Here is a 16,912-nt window from a genome sequence, read left to right on the forward strand (position 1 = left end):
TATATAAATAATAATTACCGTTTGTGAAAATGAGGTATTCCAGAATCCTCACCACAATAGGATGCATACAGTACTATAATGGCAAAGTGATGTGAAGTGATATGCCAGGGCAATTGTTGTACTGTATTTCATCTTACATCCAGACCACAGTGCCAGACAGTAGTGAAAAAGAAAAATGTTTTGCTTGTTGTGCTATATTTATAGTGAAACTAGACTGCCTGTGCAGTCGCCTTCGACTGCTTAAGGTATATCCCCGAAACGCGACGCTTCCAGTCTTCAATCATTCCTACCACTCCCGTCCACCTTTTCATGAACGTCTATGATAAATACAAAATATAAAATAAATATATTTAATATCTATACATAGATCAATGACGTGCATAGGCTTAAAACCAAATGACTATTGTGAAAATGAAGGAAAAAATGGGGCAAATGGTAACACTGTTTTAATGGTTCACTATTACAGTGGATATACCACATTAGGTACAGTGTAATAAACAGTGTAACAATATTTAATACCACGTCATACCAGTGTGACACCATGTACCAATTTTGTACTTATATCATGTAGGCTATTTGTGTGTAAGTGGTATTACATGGTATTGCATATTTGTACACTGGTATTACACTAGTATTACATGGTATTACATATTGTTACACTGGTTATTACACTGTACCTGGTATTGCCTATTTTTACACTGGTATTACACTAGTATTACATAGTATTAAATGCTGTTACACTGGTTATTACACTGTAGGCCTACCTGATATGGTAGATTCACTGAAATGGTGAACCATTAAATTAAGGAGTTACCGGGCAAATCAATCCACCCAGTCAGAAGTTATGGGCCCAATAAAAATTCCACCATTTTGAAAGTGTTGACCTCCAAACTCGAATCAGTTCATGAACCTACCCTGCAGCATTCACACACCAAATCTGGGACAAATCCATCCACCCGGTCAAAAGTAATGGGCCAAACAAAAATTCGGCCATCTTGAATTCGGCCATCTTGAAATTGTTGACCTCCAAACTCGAATCAGTTCATGAACCTACCCTAGAACATTCACACACCAAATCTGGGACAAATCCATCCACCCGGTCAGAAGTTATGGACCAAACAAAAATTCGGCCATCTTGAATTCGGCCATCTTGAAAGTGTTAGCCTCCAAACTGTAATCAGTTCATGAACCCACCCTAGAGCATTCACACACCAAATCTGGGACAAATCCATCCACCCGGTCAGAAGTAATGGGCCAAACAAAAATTCGGCCATCTTGAATTCGGCCATCTTGAAATTGTTGACCTCCAAACTCTAATCAGTTCATGAACCTACCCTAGAACATTCACACACCAAATCTGGGACAAATCCATCCACCCGGTCAGAAGTTATGGACCAAACAAAAATTCGGCCATCTTGAATTCGGCCATCTTGAAAGTGTTAACCTCCAAACTCTAATCAGTTCATGAACCCACCCTAGAGCATTCACACACCAAATCTGGGACAAATCCATCCCCCCGGCCCGAAGTAATGGGCCAAACAAAAATTCGGCCATCTTGAATTCGGCCATCTTGAAATTGTTGACCTCCAAACTCGAATCAGTTCATGAACCTGCCCTAGAGCATTCACACACCAAATCTGGGACAAATCCAAACATCCGTTCAAAAGTTATCGCGTTAACACGAAAGACCTTACGCGGCGGCGGCGGACGCGGACGCGGCGGCGCACGCAAAACCATTACATCCCCGACGCTCCGCGTTTCGGGGATATAATAATTAAGAGTTAGTGGCAGAATGCTGATGATATCATTTATTCCACCAGACTCCCGGAAAAGCGCAAGCAATAGTAAAAGGATTTCCTGACATTTGTTCTGGTACTAGATAGCCAGCTCACAGTATTTTATTACATTCGAGAGCCAGAACAAAGGTCCATTCTGTGCAATGATAAAACTCCCCACATTTTCTCCACACTGCATTGGGAAGTGGAACACCTGGACCAGAAATTGATTACAGCATGCCAACAGCCTCAGCTCTCATTCTTAAAAGACAGCAAAAGCAGCATATACATAATGTGTGTAAGCATAATTCAATAATAATGTAATGTGAACTGCTGTAAGGCTGAGTGCTGTATTCAAGTATGTGCTATATGTGTACTGCAATGTACAAAAATATGTATTAGGTCTATATGTATGTTTTGTATTTGTATATTTATGTAAACTGACAGACACTTTGATTTCCATCTGGATTAATAAAAGTACTCTACTCTACTCTACTCTACTCTACTACTCCACTTTACTAAAGAGAAGGTGGTTCCGCTCACTCGGTCACTTCTGATAATCTATCTACTACCTTCTTCAGTGCATGTGCTTGAAATGGCATTTTCTATGGGAATACACATGAACTAAGGTAAACGTTTCCTGACCTCTTATTTGGTTTTTGGATATGTGTGCTCTATGTTGATTTAGTACCTTTTATCAATAAATGGGTACATTTTATTTTTAATGCATAAGAAGCATTGTGTGTTTGACAAAACAATGTCATAGTGTCTCTGTGTGGGTGTACATTACATTTTTCATATTTTTTCCATATACACTTTGCGGTTTCTTTTTCTTTTGAATGTCTTGGAATGCTAAAAGCCCAGCTCAGATTTTTTTGTGAATGCTTTTGACTGTTTGTAGGTAAGGCGTTGATGTGGTACACAGGCCTGAGATGGCATACCTTTTTTGAAGTCCATGCTACTGTTGGTGGTGTTCACGATGGCTTTCACAGACTCTGTGGTAATGTCTCCTTTCTTCACTTGAATCCTCACGCCACTGATTATCACTGCAAAAGATAAAAACTGTTCAGGTATTCCTATATTTTTACATGGATCTCAAGAGAGAATATTCACATTAGATTCCATAATTACATGTAAGCATGGTAGACCAGTTACAGCGCTCTAGTTTTAGGAATTCGCATTACATAAAATTACGGGATATTTATCAGGTGCTTTTATCCAAAGTGACAAAAGTAAGGTTATGGTCTTCAGGAGTTACTAATCTTACTATAGCATGTTCGTATTAGTTATTTTAGTACCTTGATTTGCAGGAAGGGTTCCACGGTGGCCGTGTTTAGTTGTAGAAAGCTACAAAATAAAACCCACCATTAGCTTTACAGAACAATGGACATTTTGTGTGTATGCGGTTTTTGAATGTTATTAATTCATTTACAGCAACGTGCCAAAGAATCACTCACCTTTTTGTTTTTCTCTTTGAAGTAGTCTGAGAAGGCGTCAAAGATGTTCTGTTCAAAAACAACAAGGTTGATGGCCTTGATGCTGGTTGAGGTGGTACTTGAGAGATGGTTCTCCACGCCTTTCAGAATAGTACTCAGCGCCCACTTATTTCCAAGACCAGCTCGGCCTGTGGGTAAAACCAAAAAAAGTACATAAGCAGGACAACAGGATTTAGAGGAATAACCACCCACCAAAAATAAAGAAAGAAAGAAAGAAAGAAAGAAAGAAAGAAAGAAAGAAAGAAAGAAAGAAAGAAAGAAAGAAAGAACTAGAGAGAGGGGGGGAGGGAGAGAGAGAGAGAGAGAGACACACACACACACACTCACACACTACTACAGTATGTCTCTTGAGTACACCCCTAACATTTTTGCAGATTTGAGTGTATCTTTTCATAGGAGAGCCTTTAAAAGGTCACTAATCATTGCGTCAAAGTGACATTTCTTTAATGCTCTCCTATGAAATGATATACTCATAAATCTGCAAAAATGTGAGGGGTGTACTCACTTACGAGACATACTTAATGTATGTTCTCTACAAGTCTTCTGTTGTCCAGTCTTGCACTTTAAATGTCTGTATGAGCGCTGTCTATGTCCATACTGTCTTAAGTCCATGTATAAGTACTGTCTATGTCTATACTGTCTATGTCCTTACCTAGATTAGTCTATGTCTGTATGGGAAAGCAAGAAATGTAATTTCAAATTCTTTATATGACCAGTGCATGTAAAGAAATTGACAATAAAACCTACTTGGCTTGACTTGATACTGTATATGAGTGATTCTACGATTCGCCTGCGCTTTTGGCAAAAGCAAAATGTCAATTATCAGTATTTTTTTCAACTAAATGACCTAGATGTTTACATAGTGTATATATTTAAGTTTCCAAACAAACAAATTGCCAAGCTTAATCTTAAATCATTTGATAAATACTCTAATGAAAGCGAACATTTGCTTGATTATTTTGTCAACAGTGTTATGGACAAATACTGTCATTTCAAACATATATAAAAATACTACAGAGTTGAAACAACATACGTTTGAAGGTGCTTATGTCCCTTACCAATAATGTTGTCATTAATCTGTGCAACTGATATAGAAAATGTGAATGTTGAGCTTCATAAGTAGGATAAATCCCTGTAACGTCTGATTTGAATTTAGCCACCCTCCTTACACAAGACTTCCTTCTCCAGAGATAATCCCTAGTGTCTGTTCATAGGATTTTTCCAACACATAAGGGATCAATAGCACAAAAACACTTTCAAAACAGTCAACCGTGTTACTCAACTGTGTTACGGTCAGCGGTGCAGGGAACAAGTCGGCACTTTTTTAGGAGAAAAATCAGAGCAGACAAACCCATCTCCCTAGAACACAAATTATTTTGTTTGTTTGTCTGTCAATATGGAGATAAATTGGCAAAAACATACTCCTCCTCAACTGTCATAGCTAATTGTAACACCATTGACGGTAACACGGCTTGACATTTCAGCCATTTTTTTGGTGTTGTGCTAACTGAGGACCTCAGAAGTTCCACCACAACACCTTAATCAATTCATGTATTTGTATGCTTTATATGTGTTTATTAAACATGTGACTTCTAATTCAGATTCTTATGAATATGTTGATAACACAGTTGACAGGCAATTTTCCCGCTATGAGAACATGAAAAAGAATTGATTAAATTATGGAAGGATGGAGCTCAAAACTTGCCAAAAAGTCTTCCCATATCCTGCCAAAGAGGTTATGACATCACGTGATGTTATTCGTATGGCCTAAGACCAAACCATTACTGATTTATGGAGGGGGTTTCAGACCATGACACGGTTAACACAGTTTTCGTGGACACACACAAAATGGCAAATTTCATGTATAATGGAAAGGACAGTGGTCTTTCTGACAGTTTGTCATATTGTGATGATTGCTGTGAATCAACATTTGCAATCGTCTTGGGCAAAACAAGTTTCTTTACATGCTAATATGAAGACTGAATCTGACATTTGGGAAAACAGGACGGCATGAAAACGCCCAAAACCAGTATTAAATATTCATTCTTGCTGAGGGAAATAATGAAATGTCTACACTTTCTGTATTATATGAAAGATAAATGTGTGCTAATGTCCAAAACTTCATTGGATGCAGTTAATAGTTAGTGGAATTGGCAAATAAAATCCATGGACTTAAAAGCGCAGCCGAATCGTAGAATCACTCATATATATATAAACCTACAAGCCTAAAAGTTTTTATCAGATCATATATAAGAAATGGGCCATGTACAATGTCTTCATGTTGCAGTATATGGAACGCGTATGTCTGCTTTACTTATACGTACAGTGTTTTATCTTTTCCATATGAGCAGAACCCCCCCCCAACAACCATTAGGTTCTAAATATTGTTCACCTGTTCCGATGGCAGGAACCGACAAGGAAGAAGCTGTCTCTCTCTCACAGAGCGCTAGAACCTTCTCAATGGAGGATGTAATGTCAGCAGCTGTGTTAAACCCGGTCGTGTGAGCAATGTGCTTACAGGAGAGATTTCCACCAGAGGTGAGGACCACAGCAGCAGACGGTTGAGTACCTGCAATTGAAAACAAAGTTCACAAGATGGACAGAAAGCTACATAGCAATAGCACTTTGTGTGTGAGTCATTGACGTGTTTAGTAGCAGACATCAGGTGGTACAGCCAATACCACTCTTCTGTTTCTTGAATAAACTCATTGATTATTAATAATTATACATCAATAATTAATTACCAATTAATAATTGGTCATTGTACAAGCAAGGAATATACTTTTTAGATAATCTTGTGAAAAACAAAAATCTTTTAATTCATACAATAGTGTCATTATCTATGGTTGTGCCACCTTGACATCTGCTACTAAACAACGTCAATGACACACATGCAGCACTTAGCTACAGTACTTAGCTACCTATTTATGCATACATGCACAGTACACAAGCACACAGATACATACCGAGAGCTTTGCATTCATCTTGCACCGCCTTCCCTGCAGCTTTGAGAATGGCCCCAGACACACCTATAAAGGAGGACACACTTCAATTATAAAAGAGAACACAAAGGCCTTGTATCAAATCATTTTTTTCACACAGCCCAGAGCTGTGTGCACCAAGCTACCACAAAGTTCTATGGAGAAATCAATGATAGCTTACCAGTGTCAAGATCCAGAGAGTTATTGGAGGAATTCACGATGACATCAACGGCCTCTGTAGTTATGTCCCCCTTCTTCAAGCAGACTGGCACACCACTGATGATGACTGCTCCAGCGGGCACGCAGGGCAACAGAACACTTAGTGAGATCCATGGACTTTTATGGCACAGCACCAAAACATTAAAATTAATGTACATTAAATGTACAAAGTATGAGAAACTATTGAAGTCACCTTTTTCTGAACTTGAATTTGACCCTGAAATTGAAGTTGCAGACAGTCCTCCTCCTGGCCTAGCCTGCACAGAGACAGGAGAAAGTCAGTGGATCTGCTTTCACGTAGGAAAGTCAAGTCAATCACATTAGACAACTTCACTTTATCAGTTCACCACTCAGATAAGGTGTTTACAATTCCCGCCATTGCTGGTACAGGGTTATCCCTATGTTCCCTATGTTCCCCGCTACCGGAACATAGAACCCTTTGCGGGGAACATAGAACCCTTTTTCAGAAAAGGGGTCGTTTGTTCCCCGGTCCCATACAAAGGCTGGGGAACATAGGACGTGGGGAACATAGGACCCGGGGAACATAGGTACGCTCCCGCTGGGACTATGCCGCATCTGAACTCAATTATGAGTTCAGAAATTAAAAATCCTGCCACAAATGTGATCCAACCAGCTCTGAATCAGCTGGTTGTAATGAGTACTCAGTTAAACACTGAAGTAACCTGTGTTGGAAAGAAACTGTGGCAGGGTTTTTGCAAATGGATTTGACACCTCTGGTTTGAACCATCAGAACATACACAAACCACATGCATGAGCATTCTGATATCATGACAGATAATGTACAAGAATGAAAAGCTGTCTGGCTGCATTCCAGAAACGGTGAAGTTTGCGGGAACTCACAGATTGATGAGTAGCAGCAGCAGGAGCAGCTGCAGGGGGAGCAGGGGCAGGGTTGGTAGCAGGAGCAGCAATGGGGATGTCGGCTGCTTTCTTATCAAAGTAGAGTTTGCAGCCCATGTCTTTGGCTTTCGTTTGGAGGCTGTGCTTGTGTTTCTCCAGGACTTTCAACTGTCCAGCCTCGGGGTAACGGAAAGTGTCTTTCACAATTGCTTTCACTTTGTTCTCCACCACAGTCACGGCGTCTTTGATGGAACTGCATGGTGCGGTGATCTTCAGACTTGGTGAGGCTGGAGTCAAGTTGGGCAATATGGTAACGTAAAGACTCTCCAGCTCTGGAGCTGTGGAGAGGTTCATGCAGGAGTCGACAAATTCTACTTCTCTCACTGACGTCAATGCTACTTTTTCCATTGCTGGCTTGTTGTGTTCCAGATAACCCTTCAACTTCCTTGACACATCTACCACCACGGCCGAATAGCCACAGACCTGGATCTCAGCTTCTGTAACTTCGAGATTGAGTACGTTGTTGCTGGATTTGACCTCGTTCTTCAGGCTCTCATAGAAGTCTTTCCAGTCCTCACCATGGGTGACCATGCTCTGCTCCAGATTGAGAGGGATCTTTTCCTCTTTGAGTATCTCACCAAGCTTGTCTTCGGCCGTCTTCACATTCCCCTGATCTGCAATGATCTGAACCGTCTCCTCTAGACTGTGCAAGGACACAAATATGTTGCTTTGAGCTAGGTCTTTTCCTAATTTCTTTGGACCAACTTTGATAATGAACTCTAAAAGGGCTGGTTCGAGTTGAAGAGACTGGTTGACCACATTTTGCTTAACATTTGTCAGGACCTCTTCTGCCTTCGTCACCTGCTCCTTCAATCCCTGGAGTAAAAAAGCCAATTCAATTTCATCCCTGGAGAAGTTCACATCGGTGATCTTAGTGTGCCAACGTTCCCATATGAAGTCCAGCTCTTCCCTGGAGTGCACTTTGACCTCCCTCTCGATAGTGTTCCTTTCCACCTCCAGCTGATTGTGAGCGGTCTCTGCCATCTTCACGATCTCTTCTGCGCAACCCTCGACATCCCCCTGAAGACCCACAACCACCACCTCGCCAGCCTCCTTCCTATAGCGCACGGTGGCGTTCAGGGAGCTCAGCTTCACCGCATCATCCTCGATCCGATTCCAGACATTTGGCTCCACGGGCAGTTCGCTCACTATGTACTTCTCCAAAAGGACCTGGGCTGCCTTCTTGGCTTCGGCCTCCCACTTGGACCCCAGTTTCAGGGCAAGCAGTGTCTTTGGCACAGCATCAAAACTCAGTATGAGACTTGTCTCTGTGCTATCGTCAAAGGCGACGTTGCTGTGTAGCTTGCACAGTTCAGTCATCATCTCCTTCTTACACACTTCGTTGCTTATGATGTAATCGTACAGGGTGGGGTTGATGGGTAGAGTGATGTCGGAGGGGGTGACCAGTGAGGACGGGGCTATTCCCACTAGTGGGTTTTGGAGACCAGAGTAGAACGGTGACACTGTCAGATCTCGGTTACAGACGCAGTGCTGTTTCTCCATTACCTTGCTGACAACTGTACAAAGAAAGAGAACAAAGATCCACAGATGCCATTTACAACAGGGGTAATAAGGTATCAAAGTGTTCTTCCGCAGACCAATTGGGCAAGAGTTGTAGGGCAAGTGGTAACGTAGCGTAGAGTCTCAGTATGAGTGAATTCTGTATTCACTCACACCAACAAACAATGACACACACAAACGCAATTCTTCGGAACTAAACATATCCCTTCTGAATTCTGAGTGTTTCGGAGGATTTAATTAATATTTACAAAAAGCCTCATCCAAAGACACATTATATCGGCACCAGCACTACCAAACCCCTAACTATTGTCTGACCTACGGTATACTGTCTCTGAGCTACTTGATAGCAATTTTGCAATCCCTTATTATATGTAATGGTGATGGGTAGAGTGATGTCGGAGGGGGTGACCAGTGAGGACGGGGCTATTCCCACTAGTGGGTTTTGGAGACCAGAGTAGAACGGTGACACTGTCAGATCTCGGTTACAGACGCAGTGCTGTTTCTCCATTACCTTGCTGACAACTGTACAAAGAAAGAGAACAAAGATCCACAGATGCCATTTACAACAGGGGTAATAAGGTATCAAAGTGTTCTTCCGCAGACCAATTGGGCAAGAGTTGTAGGGCAAGTGGTAACGTAGCGTAGAGTCTCAGTATGAGTGAATTCTGTATTCACTCACACCAACAAACAATGACACACACAAACGCAATTCTTCGGAACTAAACATATCCCTTCTGAATTCTGAGGATTTAATTAATATTTACAAAAAGCCTCATCCAAAGACACATTATATCGGCACCAGCACTACCAAACCCCTAACTATTGTCTGACCTACGGTATACTGTCTCTGAGCTACTTGATAGCAATTTTGCAATCCCTTATTATATGTAACAGGAGCAAGACAGCTGTCCACAAGGAAATACCAAGCAAGGTGAGCTTGTCACTTCTCTCTGCAGTAAAACATGTGATTAAAAAGTCAAAAGAGCTGTTTTATTATTGTATTGCTTTGATTGTGGCTCAAGTTTTCATAAATTTTACTCATATATTCTTTATTGGCATGTTGACCAACACAACATACTTTCCTGGAATCTCCACAAAATCATAAACCTACCATGGTAATCTTCGAAAGTGATCACAAGGCTTTTTTTCTCCTCAAGCCATTTGTGGTCTTCGTAGTCACCTTCTCCACTCCTCTTCCTGTTACTGAAGTACAAGAGCAGCGCGTCCTCTGACATTTCGCTCATGTCGCCTTGGACGAGGACTGAGTCTGTGTGCTCCACACACATGGCTGTGATCTCCGCATCCTGATATTTCTTGGTGGCGCACCTCGTCAGGAAGGATTGTACATCTGGAGGACAAGTATACACAGACTTCAGTAGCTTTTACGTATTATGCATAATAGCTACATTTAGGTAATATCCTGATATATAAATAATCAACTATTAATTATCAATTATCACATTATTCTCACATATTCTCTCGTGAATACACTATGCAAATATTTATATTCTCAATATAAATACTGTATTTACAGTATATACAAATATAATCACAAATGCTGAAGTTTTGAAGCAGTCACCTATGCCAGCTTTGAAGGTGACCAGTATCTTGCCATCATCCAAGATTTCCCAGGTGTGCTCCTGTCCCTTACAGCGGTTGTTGATGTATAACTGGACCATCTGCAGTTTGGGAGACAAATTCAAACCATTTGAATTTGGCTTAGGCATTTAGCAACGTCTGTTGCAGGTGCCTTGGACTAAAATGGCTTGTGCCCTTATGGTTTATAGGACAGTTGAGAATATGACAGGAAGAGAGTAGGAAAGAGAGATGGGCAGGGCTGGCAAAGGACCCAGGCCGGGAATCGTACCTGGGTCAGCCGCATGGCAGGCGAGTGCCCTACCGGTTGTCCACGGCAGGGCCCCCTCCCTTGCTGACACCTTTCAGATAAGTAGAACTACACAGCCTGCTAGTAGGCTAGATCTTGATGTTATGAAAATACAGATTACAGTGGCTTCCAGGGGAATCCTTTCAGGACTATTATTACGGGTGTGAATGTACTGTATGTGTGTATGTGAATTTTCTCAAGTGAACCCCTGAAAATTGGTGCTGAACGGCAGCCTCCAGAGATGTTGTGTAAAGGTCGGAATGTATGTGTATTTGGAAAGCACTTTGAGACAACTTCATTGTTGTGATACTGCACTATATACAGTACATGTTGTATTGTATCATGTTGTTGTACCTCTAGTGGGCACTTCTCATCAAATCCACTTAGGATAAAGCGGCGAGGGTCCTGTCTCCTCCGCACAGCTTCCTCATCGTACACCTCCACTGAGATCCCCAGGTCATGCTCTTGCTTTGCCAGAACCTTCTGAACATCTGTGGAAAGTAATCAGGGAAGATGAACATTTTTGCACATTCCCATTGATGTTTAAAGAAAGAAAGTATGTAAAAGCTTTGGACCTCTGTATATTGCTGTAGGTAAAAGTTATCACCGCAGCTTCATTTGTTTTCACTTTCATTTGTTTCCAATTGAAGAAATGTAGGCCTACACGTATGTGATGTTGACAATTAAGACTATAGTAACAGACTTACCTGATTTGTCGTCAAATTTAACAATCCACTGTGTCATTCCATTCCTCTGAATGTGAAAATGATCCGAGAATATTTCGAAATACCAACGCAGTTTCTCCTCATCTATGGCATCCGTGCTGGTCACAGTTATTGCATTGGCCTCACTGTTTGACTCTGAGTGTAGGATGAAATATACATACAGTGTACTGCAACAGTTCAAAGATCCATGCACAGCTTCTACTGTAGGTGTCATCAGGTTCGCTCAGGCATTGAGCGAACCTGATGACACATAGAGGTGAAATGCGTTGTTCGCGCTGAATAAACGAGCAAAAAGTCAAATAAGTGTGCGGTAAACGTTCTTTTGAAGTACATACCGTTTTATTCATTATACGTATACACCAAATGTTGTGCTCTAATTAACATAAATTCAAAGAAGTCAAATTCTTGATGGGATATTGGATGTTTCACTTACTATTGAGGCCTTCAGGCTGTAGTTGCTGTGTGGAAAAAGAGAAATCAGTGAGTTGAACCATCACAGACATTATGCCATAAAGAAAATCAACACTTTAAACATCCCTGATTCATATGAACTGCTGTGGTTGGTTATTTTGTAAATAATCTTAACTTTATGTGTTTACCATGTTAGAAACTACAAATATTGACTTCTGACGTGGTCAGTGGTTTGATTACCTCATCATCATGGCACGCTTCCACATCGCCCTCGGGTGTCTTCTGATAAGGCAGCTTTGGAGAATCTAAAACAAAACATCATATTTAATAAATATTTGAGACATCCATTGCATGGAGTAGACCTATATGATGCAACATGATCAGGTTGTAAATAACTAATTTAGAGAAATCCATCCAGTTTTAAGGCAATATTGAAGCATGCATAGATATGAAAAGCAACTAGATTGCATCTTCTCACTGAAAATGCTAGAATATGTTTGCCCATCATGCATTCGTTGCCCTCCCATGCATGTGTTGCCCTTCATCATTAGTTGCCCTTCAAGCATGTGTTGCCCTTCATTCATAGACAACACACAGTTAACCATCTTCTCTGGATAGGAGGTAAGTTCCTGTTTGGCATACAATATTGGCCAAAACAATTTTTTGCTAATTGTAGCGCCTGTAGCGTTACCTCTGGGGGCAGTGCAGATCATGTGTAATAATTTTTGCTTTGATCCGTCAAGGAATCGCCAAGATATGAGCTACCGAAATATATATATTTAATATTTTTAGATGCGTCCCACGCATCTCTATAAGAGGCTTTGGTGTCCGTCCGTCCGTCCGTCCGGCCGTCCCTCCGTCCGTCCGTCCGCCCTCCCGTGATGTGTTTCCCTCCCGTGATGCGTTTCTGAATTGTGATTCCCTCCTGTGATTCCCTCTTGTGTCCACAAGGTGGCAGTCGCTCAGTTTTGGCCTGGAGCTCATGCGTGCAAACCAACCGTGCTCTTTGCCAGTGAGAAAAACATGGCGGCACTTCCTGTTGATTTTCACATGAAAGTTTTGCTTAATTTAAAGTCCCTAAGCGACTATAAATGTTGTGGCTTCCATATATTGATGTAAAAGTGCCCCACGAAGTAATGAAGCACAACAAAGTTACTCCACATTACCATTTGACCACTCGTTTTTCTATGCTAACAGGGTAGCTAATGTAGCATTGTAAATGATCCAGGGAGAAAGGGGGAAATGTTGTGATTTCAGTCCGCCTGAGGCAACGATTTTCGTGGGGAAGATGACCTGCATCTCGGTGGCATTGAACCACGCCCCCGTGCCTTATTTGGCTCGCTCAGCACGTGCGTCCTCAGTCCAATCGCAATGCTTTATTTTCCCCAGACGTTTAATCGCATTTAAGTGAAAGTGCCATGTATACACATCGCAAAATAACTCTTAATCCGATCTATTTAAATCGCATTTATTAAATCGGACTTAAAAACATCATGTATACGTAGCCAATGTGTCATTGATTAGTTTATGGAACTTACGGTTTGTCTGTTACGGTCCACGAAGACAATATCCACGTGAAAACGCAAACGCCTGCAAACCACTGTTTTGACAGAAATACAGTTCACCTGTCGCCTACTCTGTTTTCTTCCCAAAGCGGCATTTAAAAGTATTCCATGAAATCCAACATCAACGTCACTTCAAATAGGTGACAGCATCATGCTCACACATGAAATAACACTTCAGTGAGGGGGGGACATCACTGCTCTCATATTAAAGTGAAAAGAGAATTTCACATTTTAGTTTATTTAATGTAGGCCTATGCAAAATTGCAAATAGCCTATTCATTGAAATCTGTCCAGAAAGGGTTGTAATGTTTGCCTGTTTTTTATGTTTGTAATTAAAAAAAAAAAAAAAAAAAAAAAAAGTGATTTAAAAAAAAAAAATAGCCTAACAAAAATAGAGATTTTATGTTAAAAAAAATGTGATATGGGATGGACCGATGGCCCCCCCTAAGCTAAATTCGCCTTAGGTCCCCACATTGCTAAATGTAGTGTAAGGGATTATTTTGAAAAGACAGTAACATGTAATCAGCAATGCATTACAGTTTTTCAGTAAATTGCCCAACACTGTTGAAATCCTATGGTACTTTTTCAAATCCAGGCTTATACAGTACATGGTAGGCTTATTGATAAATTGCCTTGACAGGTTTTGAGGAGGCCAAGGGGGCGTTTGGGCAAAAAAGGTTCAGAACGGGCATAGACGGACGCATCTGTTGTCCGCCTGTCGGACTTGTTATTTTTTAAAACTGTTATCGACCATAGTTTACCTTTTGCTCTACAAATGTGACCTTAAAGGTCAAGCTTTATGTTGGTAACTGAATGATTCTTAAACCTTTGTCCATGCTTATAACTTCTGGCGTGGCTACAACCTTTTGACAAAAAAAAATGCCATCAAACGTTTCTTTCTTGTCTGGCTGGCTTATCTTGGCCACAAAACAATTTTGCTATTTGTAGTGCTCCTCAGTGTACGATTCACACGTTATTCGGTATGTATCCTCTGGGAATAGTGAAGATTCTGTGCATCGATTTTGGTTGAGATATGAGTGGGCATTGCCGAGATATGAGATCACTTCCTGTTTGAAGTCTTCACCGCCAAATTTGATTGAGTCCGGTTCGAAGACGGTTCAATCGATCGTTCCTGCAATTTCAGGGTAGATGTATTGTATATCAGAGTGAAGAGCCCCTGAAACAAATTCTGTGACAATCGGACAAAAAAAATATATCTTTATTGATTTTTACAAAATTCAAAATTGCCGGAAAACTTAAGGTCCAAGATTTGGCTTGGTCCAATAATGTGTATACCATTTTGGTTGTGATACATGTGGGTGTTGCTGACATATGAACTAACTTCCTGTTTGGCCTCTTCAATATGGCCAAAACACATTTTTGCCAATTGTGGCACCCCCCAGTGGCCAATTCTCACTCAGTCTGTTGTTTTACCTCTAGGGGTAATATCGATTATGTATATTCAATTTGGTTGTGATCCGACAAGTCGTAAATGAAATAACTTCCTGTTTGACGTCTTCCATATGAGCCAAAACACATTTTCGTAATTGCAGTAATTCGGTATGTATCCTCTGGGGATAGGGAAGATGATATGCATTCAATTCAGTTCTGATGGGAGTAGGCGTTACCACGATGTAAGTTCATTTCCTGTTTCGCATCTTTGCTGCCAACTTCGATTTGCTCCTGTTCAAAGACGGTTCAACCAATTGGTCCAGCTTCAGGGTAGCTGTATCTAAGCTGTATCTGTAAGATGCCCTAATAAAATTTGTGTGACAATCGGACAAAAATTGTGAGCTGGGCGGCATTTTTATTGATTTTCACAAAATTCAAAATGGCAGGAAAACTATCCTGGCAGAAAATTACATCACAGGGTGCATTGTATTCATCTTGGCCCAAGGATTCTAGGAATATAAAGTTTTTGAAAATACCTGTAGGACCTACGAATCAAAAGTTATATAACAATAATATATAATAATTTTCCTGTTGGTGGCCCAAAAGAGTTCAAACTTTCCTCAAACAAAGTACAAGCACAAGTATTTTGTACAAAGTACAAAGGGCAAGCGTATTAACAAATATCAAAAGCAAATACGTATGTGTTATCCTACAGTATTTAATATGTTGATAGATGTGTGTGTGCATGTAGCAATGTGATTAGAAAGGCATGTTAGTATATGAGTATTTTTATTCATGTAGGCCTACTAATAAATAAAGCATTAATGTCTGATGATGATACCTGTGCAATCCTCAGTCATCTATGGGAGGTCAATCATTGACAAAAAAAGAGAAGAGAGAAAAGGAAAGTGAAAATATTATGATGTCTAATGATGCTCCAATCGACCAGCTGCTGATCATGATCGGCCGATATTGCCTAAAAATAGCCTGATCCGCGATTGGAAAAACATGCCAATCAAAAAAGCGATCACAAGATATTAAATGGTGCTGCACATAGTCAATAGATCCAGTCGGCACCTCTGGGCCCGCCTATGAAACTGCCCATTTTCTCCTCTATATGCTCCACCCCCTGTATCTAGTGGCTGATCTAACGGTTCTTCTATGTCTAATGAATGGCAGTGATCGGCACCGCACGACCAGCGGGCGGAGCATACGGAGGAGAAAACAACAGCAGTTTCATGGGCAGCCCAGAGGTGCCGACTGGATCTGGCACTGGCTCTGTGCATAGCTCAAACTCAACACCAAAAGAAGGCATCTTTACTTCCTTTTAACTTTTCGCCATTTTCCCCCTTCGTTTCACCATTCATATCCGCATGAACCTGGTCTAAGTTTCCGGGCCATGCGAAGTTGACCTGATCCTTGTACTTTGCGAAAGACTCATCAATTAGCTATTTTGAGTAGGCTAATAGCCTGTATGGTAGTTGCCTCAGGCAGCACGTAACAACTTCATGATGTCAGCATAAACGTCAACATTGTTGTTTATAAAGTTGTAATTGACAGCCAGTCGAGTGAGAATGGAGGAGGATGATCAACCCACCGGACAGACCATTGATTCGACACCAGACAACGACCAATCAACAACGAAACAGATTGGCCCATCCCGAGTATGCCGGTGTGGGAGGATATGCAAATACCAAAGGGGAGTAAAGATACATCAGGCAAAGATGAAGTGCCTGCAGCTCACGACTCATGCGCAACGCTCAGGGCAACTTGGTTAGAGGCTGAGGCAGGAGCCAATCCACAGTCCACAGAATCTCCAAGCACAGGACGACGAGAGTGACAGGACAAACACTGCTGATGTAGAGGAGGAGGCGAGGCACCCAGAACAAGCAGAGCCCAACCAAGTCACAAGACCTATTCAGAACAACAGCACCAGTGAGGCCAGGAAAGAACAGGTGAAGTGGCCAGCTTCAAGGGAACGAAGGGAATGGGCGACCTTTGAAGAGGATGTCGAGAGAAAG

The 16,912-nt window shown here is 41.2% G+C and overlaps 2 protein-coding genes across 2 annotated transcripts in view; both read right to left on the reverse strand.

Moving 5' to 3' along the window:
* Positions 1–9,116, reverse strand: part of LOC134460583 (protein mono-ADP-ribosyltransferase PARP14-like) — a 26,562-nt gene extending 17,446 nt beyond the window's left edge. Inside the window, exons 1-8 of the mRNA XM_063212960.1 lie at positions 7,333–9,116; positions 6,665–6,728; positions 6,434–6,538; positions 6,238–6,300; positions 5,664–5,840; positions 3,233–3,399; positions 3,074–3,122; positions 2,717–2,821 (exon numbers count right to left, since the gene is read on the reverse strand). Coding sequence (XP_063069030.1) covers positions 2,717–2,821; positions 3,074–3,122; positions 3,233–3,399; positions 5,664–5,840; positions 6,238–6,300; positions 6,434–6,538; positions 6,665–6,728; positions 7,333–8,895 — 2,293 coding nt within the window. The 5' untranslated portion in view covers positions 8,896–9,116. The remainder of the gene's footprint in view (positions 1–2,716; positions 2,822–3,073; positions 3,123–3,232; positions 3,400–5,663; positions 5,841–6,237; positions 6,301–6,433; positions 6,539–6,664; positions 6,729–7,332) is intronic.
* LOC134460584 (uncharacterized) overlaps positions 8,895–16,912 on the reverse strand; it is a 20,075-nt gene continuing 12,057 nt past the window's right edge. Inside the window, exons 3-11 of the mRNA XM_063212961.1 lie at positions 15,733–15,751; positions 12,175–12,239; positions 11,957–11,981; positions 11,506–11,658; positions 11,153–11,289; positions 10,493–10,592; positions 10,025–10,261; positions 9,254–9,435; positions 8,895–8,909 (exon numbers count right to left, since the gene is read on the reverse strand). Coding sequence (XP_063069031.1) covers positions 8,895–8,909; positions 9,254–9,435; positions 10,025–10,261; positions 10,493–10,592; positions 11,153–11,289; positions 11,506–11,658; positions 11,957–11,981; positions 12,175–12,239; positions 15,733–15,751 — 933 coding nt within the window. The remainder of the gene's footprint in view (positions 8,910–9,253; positions 9,436–10,024; positions 10,262–10,492; positions 10,593–11,152; positions 11,290–11,505; positions 11,659–11,956; positions 11,982–12,174; positions 12,240–15,732; positions 15,752–16,912) is intronic.

This window comes from Engraulis encrasicolus, chromosome 13 (assembly GCF_034702125.1).
Source record: "Engraulis encrasicolus isolate BLACKSEA-1 chromosome 13, IST_EnEncr_1.0, whole genome shotgun sequence".
Classification (NCBI taxonomy): domain Eukaryota; kingdom Metazoa; phylum Chordata; class Actinopteri; order Clupeiformes; family Engraulidae; genus Engraulis; species Engraulis encrasicolus.